This window comes from Canis aureus, chromosome 1, assembly GCF_053574225.1.
Source record: "Canis aureus isolate CA01 chromosome 1, VMU_Caureus_v.1.0, whole genome shotgun sequence".
Lineage (NCBI taxonomy): Eukaryota > Metazoa > Chordata > Mammalia > Carnivora > Canidae > Canis > Canis aureus.
In genome coordinates, this window is record NC_135611.1 from 14,019,143 (window position 1) to 14,032,741 (window position 13,599).

Sequence of the window (13,599 nt, forward strand, 5' to 3'; positions counted from 1 at the left end):
AGGGAGCCGGCTTCTCCCTCTGCCTATGTCTCTGCCTCTCTCTGTGTCTCTCATGAATAAATAAATAAAATCTTAAAAAAATAAATCCAGTGCTTGAAGCCACCACATTGGTGATACGTTGTTATGACAGCCCTAGAAGACTAAAACTCCAGGGGTCCCCTAAACAAGCAAAGGCCATTTGGAAGCTGGGCCACCAAAAACCCCAGACACAATCTTCTCCTTTTTGTGCTTATACATTTGACAAGATTTCCTTAAAACTATTTTTTATTTTCTTTCAGTCCATCACAGAAATATTCCAGAAATAACAAAGAGCTAGGAAATGCCGATCTACTACATTTGGGTTTACCCAGCTACATATGTTCATTAATCTGTGAATAAATTTTAATATAAAATTCATAAACCATAGAGATAAATATGGCCCAATTCCACCTCTCATGGATATACTTATGTGGAGCAGAGGAAGAGGTGACATCTCATGTTTATCGAGGGCCTGCTCCCTCCCAGTAAAATGGGTTCCCTCTTAATTGTCACATTAACCCTTAATGCCGGCTGTACCTGTTGAAAAAATTCAGTCAGACACATGATCTAGCCAAGCTCACACATGCAGTACGTGACAGCTGCTTTTCTGTGCTGTGGTAGGCTAAAAAGAATATCCACAGCAAAGATGAGCTTATGAATGGATTAGGAAGTAAGAATCTCCTGTAGGACCTCTCTGGGTAAGAATCTGCACAAACCACATGTTCAGGTCATCCTGCCCCCTCCACCCCTGCACCTGGCCAGGCCTCTCCCATCTCACCACCAATAGCCAGCTCCAGAGTATGTTGCCCTGAGCAGCCAGCTTGGTTCAGCCCACAGCCATCTCTTCTCCCTCCTGCAGCTTGTGCTGCTTAGAACATTCGGCTCGTGCTTCTCTCTTGGGACTGGCTGCTCCTGGTCTCTCCATGTGGGAACAGACTACAAACCCTCTGCGAACAGGGACAGTGCCTTAGACAGGACGTTGCCAGTGAAACCCTCCAAGCTGGAAACACTACTATCAAAGCTCACCCAGGAGCCCCAGCAAGAAGTTCCAGGTCCAAGAACAAGAGTGACAGGGCTCAGAAAGGGGATAAGTTAATCAATCGAAGTCACTTCCAGAATCTAACACAAGTGTGTCAAATGTAAAGGGTCTCTAAAAAAACAGAGAAAGGGTTTCTAACTTTGCACCTTTTAATGATCACTATTGGTGCAAATGAACAGGGCAGCCCCGGGGCTCAGTGGTTTAGCGCTGTCTTAGGCCCAGGGCCTGATCCTGGAGACCTGGGATCGAGTCCCACATCAGGCTCCCTGCATGAAGCCTGCTTCTCCCTCTGCCTGTGTCTCTGCCTCTCTCTCTCTCTCTCTCTCTCTCTCTCTATCTCTGTGTGTCTCTCATGAATAAAATCTTAGGAAAAAAGAAAGGAAGTGGCCAAGGTTGGCAGAAGCGCGTGGGTGGTTCTGTTTGCCTGAGAGAAAGAGCAAGCATCCAGCAGTATCCAGATGTGGCAAAATGCAGAAGCACAGGGCCGTGGGGGACCCCACGTGCCAGGGATAGTGGTGGAAAGAGGGGCCTGAAAGAATAATAGAAGAAAACAACGCCAAGCTGACCCCTATTAGAGCCTGCACGTGAACTTAGGACCGGCCAAGGCTGGCCTCACTGGGGAAGCCATGGGCATTAAGTGTCAGAATTAACAGTAAGATCTGAGTAAAAGACATTACAAAGGCAACATCCAATACCTTTGCAAAGTAATGGACTCCCACTGGAGCCCATTAGTAAGTTTTTCTAAAAGTTCCTACCTAATCACCATCTACATTACAAAAGATAGCATTATAGCGCGTTAGCCATGGGGATGCCCTAGAAGCTGTGGGTTGTGATACTGGCCATTTCATTTTCCCACAGGAATAATGCTGCACCCTGGCATCGAGTCGTTCATAGAGGGAAAAATTAAAAGCACCACTATTTATTGAATGTCCGCTACAAGCCAGACATCAGAGTTCATTATCTCCCATCTTTGCAGGAATCCCATAAAGGAAGAATTATTAGTCCAGTTTTAAAGATAAATCAACTAAGTTTCAGAGCAGCTAAGTGCCTGACCTCAGGTCTCCCTTCAGAATCTCTAGTACTTTCTAGTATATGTCAGTGCTGCAGTAATCTGATGTGTTAACCGAAATGCAAGTCTAAGCACCCACAGCAATTTCTTTGTTTTTTAAGATTTTATTTATTTATTCATGAGAGACACAGAGAGATGCAGAAACATAGGCAGAGGGAGAAGCAGGCTCCTCGCAGGGAGCCCGACGCAGGACTCGATCCCCGGACCCGGGATCACTCCCTGAGCTGAAGGCAGATGCTCAAACCACTGAGCAACCCAGGCGTCCCCACAGTAATTTCAAGTAATATAATCACACTGTGCTTCAAGGGATTGGTTTAAAGCAGCACGAGATTTTAGATATGATCTAGCTCAACCTCTTCACAAACAAGCAAACCAAAGTCAAAAGAAGCTAATGATCTAAAAGGTCTAAAAGCAAGGGAGTGGCATAGCTGAGTATAGAATTAGGATCTTCTGGTTAAATCACACCTGTTCCATCAGAACCCGTGTTTTAACTCTCTAACAAAAGCCACAAAGGTGTTGACTGGAACAGTCAGGATTAACACCCGGGACATCAGAATCCAAGCCCAGAGAGAGCTCTTTCCACCACACTATAAAATTACGACATCACTGTTGGCACTTCTAAAATATATTTGTCTTGTAATAGCCATTAGTCAGACAATCAATGCACAATGCTGGCCTTATTCATTCGAGAAATTTAGAAGGAGCTTGGAGGGTTAGATGCCTTTCACATAATAGTCAACTGGATTTAGATTTGTTGATTGACATATTGTCCTCTTGGATCAATTACATGATACTTTACACTCTGGGGTCTTTGAAGCGAGTGGACTTCTGAATAAGTTAACGTCTCCATCTCTCTCCAAGGTATATATTTCCCCTGACCTAAATCTGCCCCTTGGAGGCTCTTATAATATCCCTTTTCTGGAATTTCTCACTGGCACAATAAAACCATTTTCTTTAAGGGTATTCCTTGCTTTGATAGGGTAGTATCCTTTCTCTTTTAAGAGAGAACTTGAGCTTTTTTGCTTCTACGAAGTCCCACCATTTCAAAACCAGGCCCAAAAACATGAATCATCAAAGCTGAACAATTCCGTCTTTTCACACTTTATCACCTCTCTAGGCATCCTATCTCTTACTATAGTATTTTAACAACCTGTGAATACCTGATCAAAACAACATATGGAAAGCACCTGTCATTAACGCTGCCATTTGCTGCTTTCTTCTATGATTTTTATAGACTTGAGTTGCCTCTTTATAAAGTCTATTACAAAATTGCTCTTCAGACTGCTACCAGTTGTCTTTCACACGTACCTGAGTGGCCCCACGCTTTGTTGCACTAGGTTAGGTACATCGAGGAACTCTCCTAGAACACCAAGGGTGGAGGATGGATTTATCCAATGAAAAGCATAGCCATTTTGCAACTTCACAACATCAATGGCCAAGAATTGCCCTTGGGAGTAGTTTGTCTGGCATAGATTCGCTTATTTTCCCAGCATGACCTTAGGATATAATTTGGTAATGAGATCATTTGGCAATCTTGAGCTTTAATACAGTGAAATTAAATAATTGAATTGGCTGTGGTTTTTAACCTATCCTTACTTTTCTTCTAGGGTGGACTTTGGCCAAGATTATGAATAAACACTTAAGCTTTCAAGACTCCCATTTTGTAATTATAATTTGAATAATACAAAAGGATAACTCTCTTCAGGAGCACAGAGTGTCTTTATATGAATAAATGTAAATTCCTTCATTATATCTTAATTTTCTCTCTATGCCAATTCAAGCCCAACTATCTCTACGATCCTCGCAGCCAACATTTCTCACTACTTGTTTTTAACTCATTGGGCATATTTGTATGTATTTATCACGCATTTGACCTCTGAAGATTGCTTCCTATTTGCAACTGCTTTATCTTTCTGTGTTAGCAGTTCTTGGGAGAAAGGATCATGTTTGACTTCTCATGGGGATTCATCTAAATACCAGATTTGGGTGCTGCACACCTAACTGAAGCTCAATCAGCACCAGTTGGTTGAGTTGTTGGTCCAAGGCATAGGGAACATTGTCCATGATACCATAATGATGTATGATGACAGGTGGTAGGGACACCGTGGTGAGCACAGCATAAGGTGTAGAGTTGTTGAATCACTAAGCTGCACACCTGAAACCAATGTCACATTGTGTGTCAATGAGACTCAAAACATTTTTTAAGAAAAACATTGTTGGTTCTAGCATACACGTGTTATTTATTGTCTTAGAGTCTCTGGGTTCACATCTATTTACACATATAAATAAGAATTCCATGTCACATGCTTTGATCGCAAAGTCCAACACAGTTACAAATAGAGTAAGGATAGGGAATTAAATGTCCTATCTGGTTAAAGTATTGACCTTCACATGCATTGAAACAGCAGCTTTCACTAAAACATTCCTTAGGTTTGGCGATTTTTTGGTTTGTCATCTCGCCATTGATATATGTCATTTTCAAATTTGTTTTTAAATACTAAACAGGAAAACTGATGTATCGCAAAGAAGTCGCCTGTTGATATTCAATCTCAGGGTGGTCAGATTGAATTAGGGTCCATTCCTGGCCCCCACACTCTCCTCTACCCAGAATACTATCCTCATTTGTTACTCAGAAATGTACCATACTGCCATTTACTAAATGTCTACCTAGTAATTAAATCACGAGGCTTCTCTACATATACCACACAAAACCACAACCAACTTTTTTTTCTGACACAATGATATCTTTTTGAAAATCTTTGCAGATGTAAGTCTGAAAAGGAAGAAAATGAAGATGGAAGTAAAGCTGAAGATCTGGACAGATTTGCTTGAAGTCGATACTAATGAGCTTCTGAAAGAGTGGAGGGAGATTTACACTATTTTCAGAAGATAAAAAAAACAACAACACTATTAAACAGACATCATGTTCAAGCCCTCTCTGGTACAACACATAATTGCTACTCTTATGATGTATTCATTTTATTTTTGCTTAATCTTGTTGTGGAGTTGACTTAATTTAGCAATCAAATGGGACAATGAACAACTGATTTAGACTATAATTCCACAGAATGTGTTCATTTAGATAACAAAATGCAAATTTTCTTTGCTAATATAGACAGTCATTAGCTTGATGATGGCATTGTTGCTATTTGGGAGATTGTACTATCCGATGCTGGGGGCTGTTCTGAGATTGAACCTAAATTCTCCTAAGTCCTTCTTCTGGAACTAATCCATGAGAAGTAAATGGAGGCTGATTTTTGGACTAAAAATGATTCCACCCCAACACTCTCCCCCTAGATCTCTGTGTTGATTTAGTGATAGCAATCTTTGGGAAATGTTGCCTGTTCAAAAGAAAACAAGAACGAGATTTTAGAAAAGGAACTCTCAACGGACAATAAGAGCTTCTAAGTCCAAGTCAATTTTGTTGCTAGAATATGTATTCGTCAGCATATTTCAAAGGTACAGATGTGATTCCTCTTCCTAAACCAAATGCTTCTGCTCCATGTAATTTTCCAAGGCAGTGATTTATCATGAAGATTTTCTTTATAAGCATCTATCTTTAGCCACTCCATTTTTATTATCTATTTTTGTTATCTTAATGAATATAATTATCATAGTGCTGTAAAAAAATCATATATATTTACACATATAGAGGTAGAGATATATAGACTACCAACAAAAATTGTATAGCTGCCTGTGAATGTAGTATTTGTAATATGAAATCTTATATATTTCTCTTATGTCAAGAACAGAGTAGTTATTTCTCCTATCTCCTTTATAGGAAGAACAAAAATTGCAAAAGTGAAGAGACTTTGCAGATGTAATGAAAGTCCCTGATTCACTGACTTGGAGTTAATCAAAAGGGAGATTATCCTGGGTGAGTATAACCTAACCAGGTAAACCCTACTAAAAGAGGGTCTGAGCCTTCTCTGAGGTCAGAGACTTGAAACAACAGGGATTGTGTGTGTGGGGGGGGGGGGGGGCGCACGTGTGCGTGAGTGCATGAACACACACATGCACACATACATGTGTATTCCTGGTTTTGATGAAGCCAGCTATCATGAATTCCATAGACACAAGGAAATGAATTCCACCAACAACTTCAGGGAACTTGAAAGCAGATCTTTCCCTAGTTGAGTCTTCAGAACACCCAGCCCAGCCTGCGCCTTCATTTCAGCCTTGTGAGACCCTGAGGAGAAAGCCCAGCAAGACCAGGCAGGACCTCTGACCCACAGAAACTAGGAGATGATAAGTGTGTTGTTTCAAGCTGCTGAGTTTGTGGTAATTTGTTATGCAGCAATAGAAAATACAGATATCCTGAAAATTACGGATAGCTAACAGTTAGTGGGCATTAACCATCATGTTCCAAGCCAAATTCTGTTACATGCTAGGTTGTTTATTTAATTCTCACACATCCCCATTAGACAGGGAGTATTATCTTCATTTTACAGAAGCAAAAACAGCATCTCAGAGAGGGTAAGTAATTATCTGATATGCATTCAAGCCAAGATTTGAACCAAGCATTCCAACATCAGAGCCTGTACCCTTAGTTTTCCATTCTGCTTAGAATGAATCAGGCAGTTCCACAAAATACTGAAGTGTATTACCAAACTACTGTAATAAAAACAGTTTTCCTGACATGTGAAAAGATGGCTAAAAGGAATCATTAAAACATAATCAAGATTTCATGGGGCCCCTGAGTGGCTCAGTAGGTTAAGAGTCCGACCCTTGATTTTGGTTTAGGTCATGATCTCATGATCTCAGGGTCGTGGAAATAAGCCCCACATATAGCTGTCCAATCAGTGGGGACTCTGCTTGGGATTTTCTCTCTCCATCCCCCTCTACTCCTCTCATCTCTCTCTCTCTCTTAAATAAATCTTTGAAAAAATAAACAAGATTTCAGACAAATCCTTGTGAAAATTGGTATATGCTAAAGATAACTTTACAGATGAGTGGAGAAAACAATGGATTTTAAATAAATAATATTGGGACAATTGGTTACCCACTTGGAATAAATAAAACAACAATGCTAGATCTTGACATCAATTGTTACACCAAAATAGGTTCCAGAGAGGTCAAAGATTTAAGGCAACAATAAAATACTACTAAATAATAATACTGTCAAAATACTACTTAATGTCAAAAATACTATACAAAGATACAGGTATAGTGTCATTGTTTTAAATAATCTAGTAGTGGGTAAAATCTTTCTAAACCTAACAAAAAATAAAAAGGAAAAGAATGATAAATAAATGTGTTGAAACTTAGGTTTTCATGCCAAAAAAAGTAATAACAAAGAACAAAATGGGAAAATATTTGCAACACATATAACGATAACTTCCTTAACCTACAAAGGACTTAATAAATCAATAAAAGAAAGGTGAGAAAAAAAAAGAAAGGTGAGCACCACAACAGAAAACTGGACAAAGAATCTGAACAGAGTGCAATACAAGTATGAAATAAAATTTTTAAAAAGTCCCTTATTACGGAGAATTTTAAACAGGTAGAAAGTAAGAGATTGCTGATGCAGACAACCCCTCTATCCTGCACCCATTCCCAGCTATAACAGTCATCAAGGCAGTAAGTTATGGCACTCCTGTGTGATACACACACACACACACACACACACACACACACACACTTCCAACCTATTTATCCCTACACTGCATCATTATGAAGCAATTCATTTTATCTGTAAATGTACCAGAGAGTATAAGATTATAAAATGCTGCTTTTTCCATTATAGTGGCAAAGAGCAATTAATTAATTAATTGTAATTAATTGACCTAAGGGTCTGGAAAGAGGGAGAACACTGAAAAAAAAAAACCCCAATATAACTCACACCTGATACTCTCTGAAGGGGAAAAGAAGAGGTTTTTGACTGTTTCCAGTCTTCAGCCGCAACTACTTGAATACTGAATCTACACGAGAGCAGAGGAGGCATTCTTGGACAAAACTGTTCAGAAGACTTGGGTTGAACAGGATTGGGGAAAGGAGCTTGAAATCAATTCTTCCTAAGCACATTTTCTTTGTTCCAAGTATTCACAGTCAGGGAGGTGGTCTGATAGCCTGTACAGTTCTTGAGGACAAGCACTTCATCTTTTCTTTTGCACAAAAGCCTTATATTGTATCTGCTCATAGGTTATCAACAACCATGAATGGCTGTTTCAATGGACACACCCTCCTTCATAAGGTTGATGGACATTGACATTATCAATCCAGAAACTCTCTGTGGCTTCATATAAATAAAATGAATAGCAGTTATTGAGGAAGGGCTGGGTCTCCAGCCCAAGCATATTCAGAAAGGTATGCTGCTTGATATGGAGAACAGGTTCCTGCCCGAGAACTGCCTGAGTCACTTCTTTCACGTGATCAGAACTGTCTGTGCTTTGCCTTCCTTGTAGTTATGCTCCAGGTCAGGGAGGGAGCTGGTGACTCAACAGGTTGGGACCAGACTTCTGTCTGGGTGGACTTGAGTGGCTGTGTGAGGCATGGAGTGAGGGCTTCAATATTAGGCATTTCCTTTAAGATGGTTTGAATGAGATGGACTTGGTCCTGGATGGGCTGGATGAAAGACCTTGCTGAGCCTGAATCCATCCACAAGATTCACTTAATACCGAACTGAACTTAATCTCCAAAACCTGTGGTCATAGGCAAGGAGATTTCATTTTGTTCAACAAAAATTTTGGCTATATATGCACACACTCTGTATATGCAGGGAGTAAGGACATGGCGGGGGGTGGTTACAAAAGTGAATAAGATGTCTTTGCCCTTGGTGATTTCATAGTCTAGAAAAGATGGACACTATGTGAATGAGGCTAACAATTTTTGAGTACCTGCAGTGCTCTAGGCACTGTATTAGAGACTTAGTGTGCATTATCTAAGGACAATTTAAGGTTGAAAGTGCTGGGAAAGTTCAGGAATGTTTTGAAGGTTTCTTAAGGAACTAACATTGGAACTAGCACTTGAAGAATAGATATGATTTTAACCACGTTGTTGTGGTGAAAGCAATTGTGGGAGAGAGGATGTATTAATCAAAGTCCAGATAGGTGCTGGACTTCTGGAATGGGACACACACCGTTTGGCTCGGTACACCAAGTTTTCTAAAACCGAACACTGTTGCAATAGCCTCCTCTCTCTCCCTGGTGCATGCTACAAACAACTTCGAGATCCATTTTCAGAAAACCAATGTTGGATTAAATCAGGACTGTACTTAATCAACTTTCTTCGAAAAGGAAAAATGTTAGAGAGGAGAAAGGGTGGGGGAACCTCTCAATGAATCCTTATTCCCCACAGAACAAAGTCCAAACTCCTTATCATTCAAAGCCTTGAGTGCCTGTCCTTTTCAGCTTCCTCTCCTGCTACTCCTTGCCCCAGATCTCCTCTTGGTTCCTACATTCTAGCCATCCCTCAAACCTGCCTGGTATCTACTTTCTGTGCCTTTATTCATGCTTTGTCTTCTGCTGAAATGGCCTAGATTCTGTCGAAATCAGTCTAAGATTTTAAGATTCAGTTTAATTGACATCTTCCTCATGAAATTCCAAATTAAGCCTTCTTTCTTCTGTGGCCTCATGGTACTGCCTTCCTCAATTCTGCCGCTTGGCACTGTCTGTTTCTAATATTCAATCTGGAGTCAGGTGATCTGGGATCAAACTCCAACTTTGCCACTTAAAAGCTGTGTGGGGGGAAAAAAAAAAGCTGTGTGGATTGGAGAACATCTATGTCTCTGAGGTTCAGTTTTCTTCATATGGGATACTTAAGAGCTATTTCACAGAATTAGGAAATAAAATAATGTATGTGGAAGTACTTCATAAATCATGACACAAGTAACATGTTTAGATTTACATGTTTTTAAACATGTAAAAGGTAATATGTTTTTATCCCACTAGAATGCAAATTCCAAAGAGCAGGAATTTTTTTTGAACTTTTATTTTTAAATAATGGTTACAAAAGAGTTGCAAAGACATATAGAGAACTCCATATACTCTTTGCCCAACTTTCCCTGCTGTTAACCTCTTATCTTGCATATTTATCAAAACTAAGACATTTGTATCAGTATAATACCATTAGCTAAAATTCAGACTTAATTTGTATTTTTATCAGTTTTTCCACTACTGATTCTTTTTGTTGTTGTTGTTCCAGGATCCAATCCAGAATCCCATATTGCGTTTAGTTGTCATGTCTCCTTAGTTTCCCGCAATCTGTGACAGTTTCTCAGCCTTTCTTTGTCTTTCATTATTTTGACACTTTTGAAGAGCACTGCTTAGGAATTTTGTAGAAGTAGAAAAACCCTCAATTTGCGTTTTTCTGGTGTTTTCTCATAAGTAGATTTAAATTATGGATTTTTGAAAATACCACAGATGATACTCTTCTCATTGCATATTGGAGGTATATGATATTAATATGATTTATTAGTAGTAATAAAAGAGGAATTTTTGGCTGTTTGGTTCACACCCAACATCCTGGCACATGGAGGTACTCAATAAGCATATCAATGAATTCTCTTTCCCCTATTATGTGTCAATGTCTTCCACTAAATTGTAAACTCCTGAATGGTAAAGACATATCATATTCATCTTTGTCATTTTTTAGTGCCTAGTAGACTTGTGTTTAGTGGGTGTTTCATAGGCACTTAGGGATTGAAATGAAAGATAAATTGGAGTGCGGTTGTATCTTCAGGGAAAATCAAGTTTATCTGATAGTCACTAAGGAACCATAAATTTATTTTAAGCAGCTCAGTTAGAAGGTTTAATATTTATTAAATGTCTATTTATGTGACACTGTAAGGGCTGCAATCCCTTCAGTATTTTACCAATAAGTGGAAAGGGATAGAGGGGTAGAAAGATGCACTGGTGGATGCAGGCAGAGGGAAGGCTTTGAGCTTTCAGACTGGATGATGGAGCTTTAGTGACGATCTTCTGAGAAGGAGACCACAGAAGGAAATCTGGGGGTAGATCATTAACCTGGCTTCAAATGTGTTGAATTTGTCTTGTGGGAAAACTGTGGTCTTTGGAGATCTCTGGGAGGTTATGAGTGCTAGGCAGAGGACGGCATGGGCCTAGAGATCTAAATTTGAAGCCATTTCTATTCTATTGAGATCTGAAGCCCAGGAAGTGGAGAAGATGAGCAGAGACGAATTAGTTTGAGAGAAGAGGACATCAGACCCTTGAGGCAATTCTGCAGGTTGAGAGGAGTGAGAAGGGGAGACGGTGAAGGAGACAGGAAAAGAATATTAGGTCTCCCTACATGTGGGATTTCAAGAACTCAGTAGTTGACAATACCTAGTAGGAAGGGAAAAGGAAGTACTTTCATTATTTAGGAGACACCAGGTGACTGGAAAGAGAGTGAGTGGGAAATAAAATGAAGGAACGATCAAGTATCTATTCCACTTCCCTTTGGGAATCTTAACTCTGAAAGGAAGAAGAAAAAGGGGATTTGGGGGCCACAAACAACAGAAAGGCCGAGGAGAGGTCTTGTTTTAGTTCTGAGACTGATCCCTGAGATGGGCTCTCACACAAAACACTTCACCTCTCAGGCCGCTAACCTTCCTTTAGAGATGGTATAAAAGACACCTGAGCTGCCAGCTTCACAAGGTTTGTGTTCGGGAGCCTGCTTCCCCACCGAAACCGTGGGCTTCTTGAAGGCAGCGGCAATACGTATCTTTTTAACATTCTCGGGGCTTCGTAAAGCAAGACGACCCTTCGAGAAACGCTTGTTGAACGGGGTGTAAAGCGTCGAGCACTAAGCCCTGAAGCTTACCGAGGCCTCACTGCTCAACACGGTGCTATGGCGCTAGCAGCAGTCTCCACAGTCCCGAGGTAGGGGCTCGAACTGCCCCCTCTGGCGCAGTAAGGGGCTCCAGGGGCCCAACCGCTCGCTGGGTCTTGGGGTGAGTTTTTTTTCACTCAAAGCCGTAGACCTACAGAGCACGCTCCATGACGTGGAGTGAAAAGAGCCAGAATTTGGAAAAAGAAGAAAGGAGAACAGATCTTAACGAACTCCAGGTGGCCTCCCGGGCGCCAGGTCAGAGCCGCAGTGCGCGTGCGCCCAGCCTCACTTCCACAAGGTCCCAGAAGGCTTCAGGGACGTAGCGCGCGTCCTCGCGAGACCTGGGGGCTGAGGCGAGACCGGGGTGACTGGAGACTGGGTGGCGCGCGTGCTGATGACGAAAGCGGAAGTAGCTGAGACCAGAGGCGGGACGAGAGCCCCGAGGGGCTTAGAATTGCGGAAGTTTTGTGAGAAGGGTCGCGCGGTGTCGGAGGGCCGTGTGGTGTTGGAGCGGGTCCCCGAAAGGGCTAGGGGTCCGGGAGCCACCAGCCTGCGCACGTTTGGGGCTACCCTGGGCGCAACTCGACGTTGCCGCTGTTGGCTTCCTCTGTCCTCGTTCTTCCCCCAGAGCCGCCTCGGATCTCCGCCATGGCATCCACCTCGGCCAACTTCCAGGTATTTACCACCGTTCTCCCGCCCCCTGGAGAGCAGGAGCCGAGGGGCGGCGCGGGGGTGCGGTGGGGGCGGGGGCGGGGGAGGACGCGGCCGCGCCCGGGTGGCTGGCGGAGGCGGGCGGTGCCGGCCCCCGCAGCAGGTGGGCGAGGCGGGCTCTTCGCTTCCGCTTCCCGGGTCCCCCGCGCCCACCCGCCAGGTGAGGCTTCGCTTTGCTTGAGGTGGGGTGGGGTTTTTGGTTTTTGTTTTGTTTTTTGTTTTTTCCCGTCTTTGGAACCAACTGGGCAGAGCTCTGAATGAGAGGCACAGACGCTCCAATCACTGAGAGAGAGGAAGGAACGTGGCGTCTGCAAAGCGCGGCTCTGAACCAGTGGAAGATGAGGTGGTCTTGGTCGTCCGGTCCCTCAAGCTCGTGTATGGCAGAGCCCTTCTCTTTTAGCTGTCAGGCGAAGAGAACTATGAGGACAGCCTTGGAATTGGAGGAATCCATGAATCCGTTGAGCTGTGCCTTAGTGTGCGCCTTACTGTGGCTCCCCAAAATGTATACAAAATCAGGGGTGATCTTAAAGCTCTTCTGTGGGTCCACCTCCCCACCGTACGCAGCGGGTACGGGGTTTGGTACATGATGGACTCCTAAGCTGTTAGACGTAGTTGTTTTACCTGTATGGAATCCATCGAGAAGAGAAATTTGAGAAATAGTGCTTCCCACCCCCAGAATGGACCTGAGGTTTCAGAGATATTTAGAATGAGACTTAGCTTCATGGAGCCCCGGTCCACCGAGTCATTTTGGGGAAAAGTTCAGCATAAAAGACCTGTGTTGAATCCTTGGCTTGGTCTCGCAGTAGTGGATCAGACATTAGTTGAGTGCCTGGTACAAGCTGCAAGGATAATGGAGGACTTGCTCAAGCCGGGGTAACTGATGCCCAAGAAACACATTGAAAGTAGATCCATTGAAATAGAGCTCAACATTTCACCAAAAAAAAGGGTTGGGGGAGTGAGGAGCTTTCCTGGGACTTCTATCTCGAAAATGGAC

The 13,599-nt window shown here is 42.3% G+C and overlaps 2 protein-coding genes across 3 annotated transcripts in view; one reads left to right on the forward strand and one right to left on the reverse strand.

The window, feature by feature from the left end:
• SERPINB5 (serpin family B member 5) overlaps nucleotides 1-12,175 on the reverse strand; it is a 77,273-nt gene extending 65,098 nt beyond the window's left edge. Inside the window, exon 1 of the mRNA XM_077890819.1 lies at nucleotides 11,886-12,175. The gene's annotated coding sequence lies outside the window, so the exon portion shown is untranslated. The remainder of the gene's footprint in view (nucleotides 1-11,885) is intronic.
• Nucleotides 12,176-12,282: 107 nt separating this feature from the next.
• The window catches only part of VPS4B (vacuolar protein sorting 4 homolog B), a 34,157-nt gene continuing 32,840 nt past the window's right edge, over nucleotides 12,283-13,599 (forward strand). For both annotated transcript variants that reach the window (XM_077890745.1, XM_077890690.1), the window contains exon 1: nucleotides 12,283-12,569. In XM_077890745.1, the coding sequence (XP_077746871.1) occupies nucleotides 12,543-12,569 (27 nt within the window). In that variant the 5' untranslated portion in view covers nucleotides 12,283-12,542. The remainder of the gene's footprint in view (nucleotides 12,570-13,599) is intronic.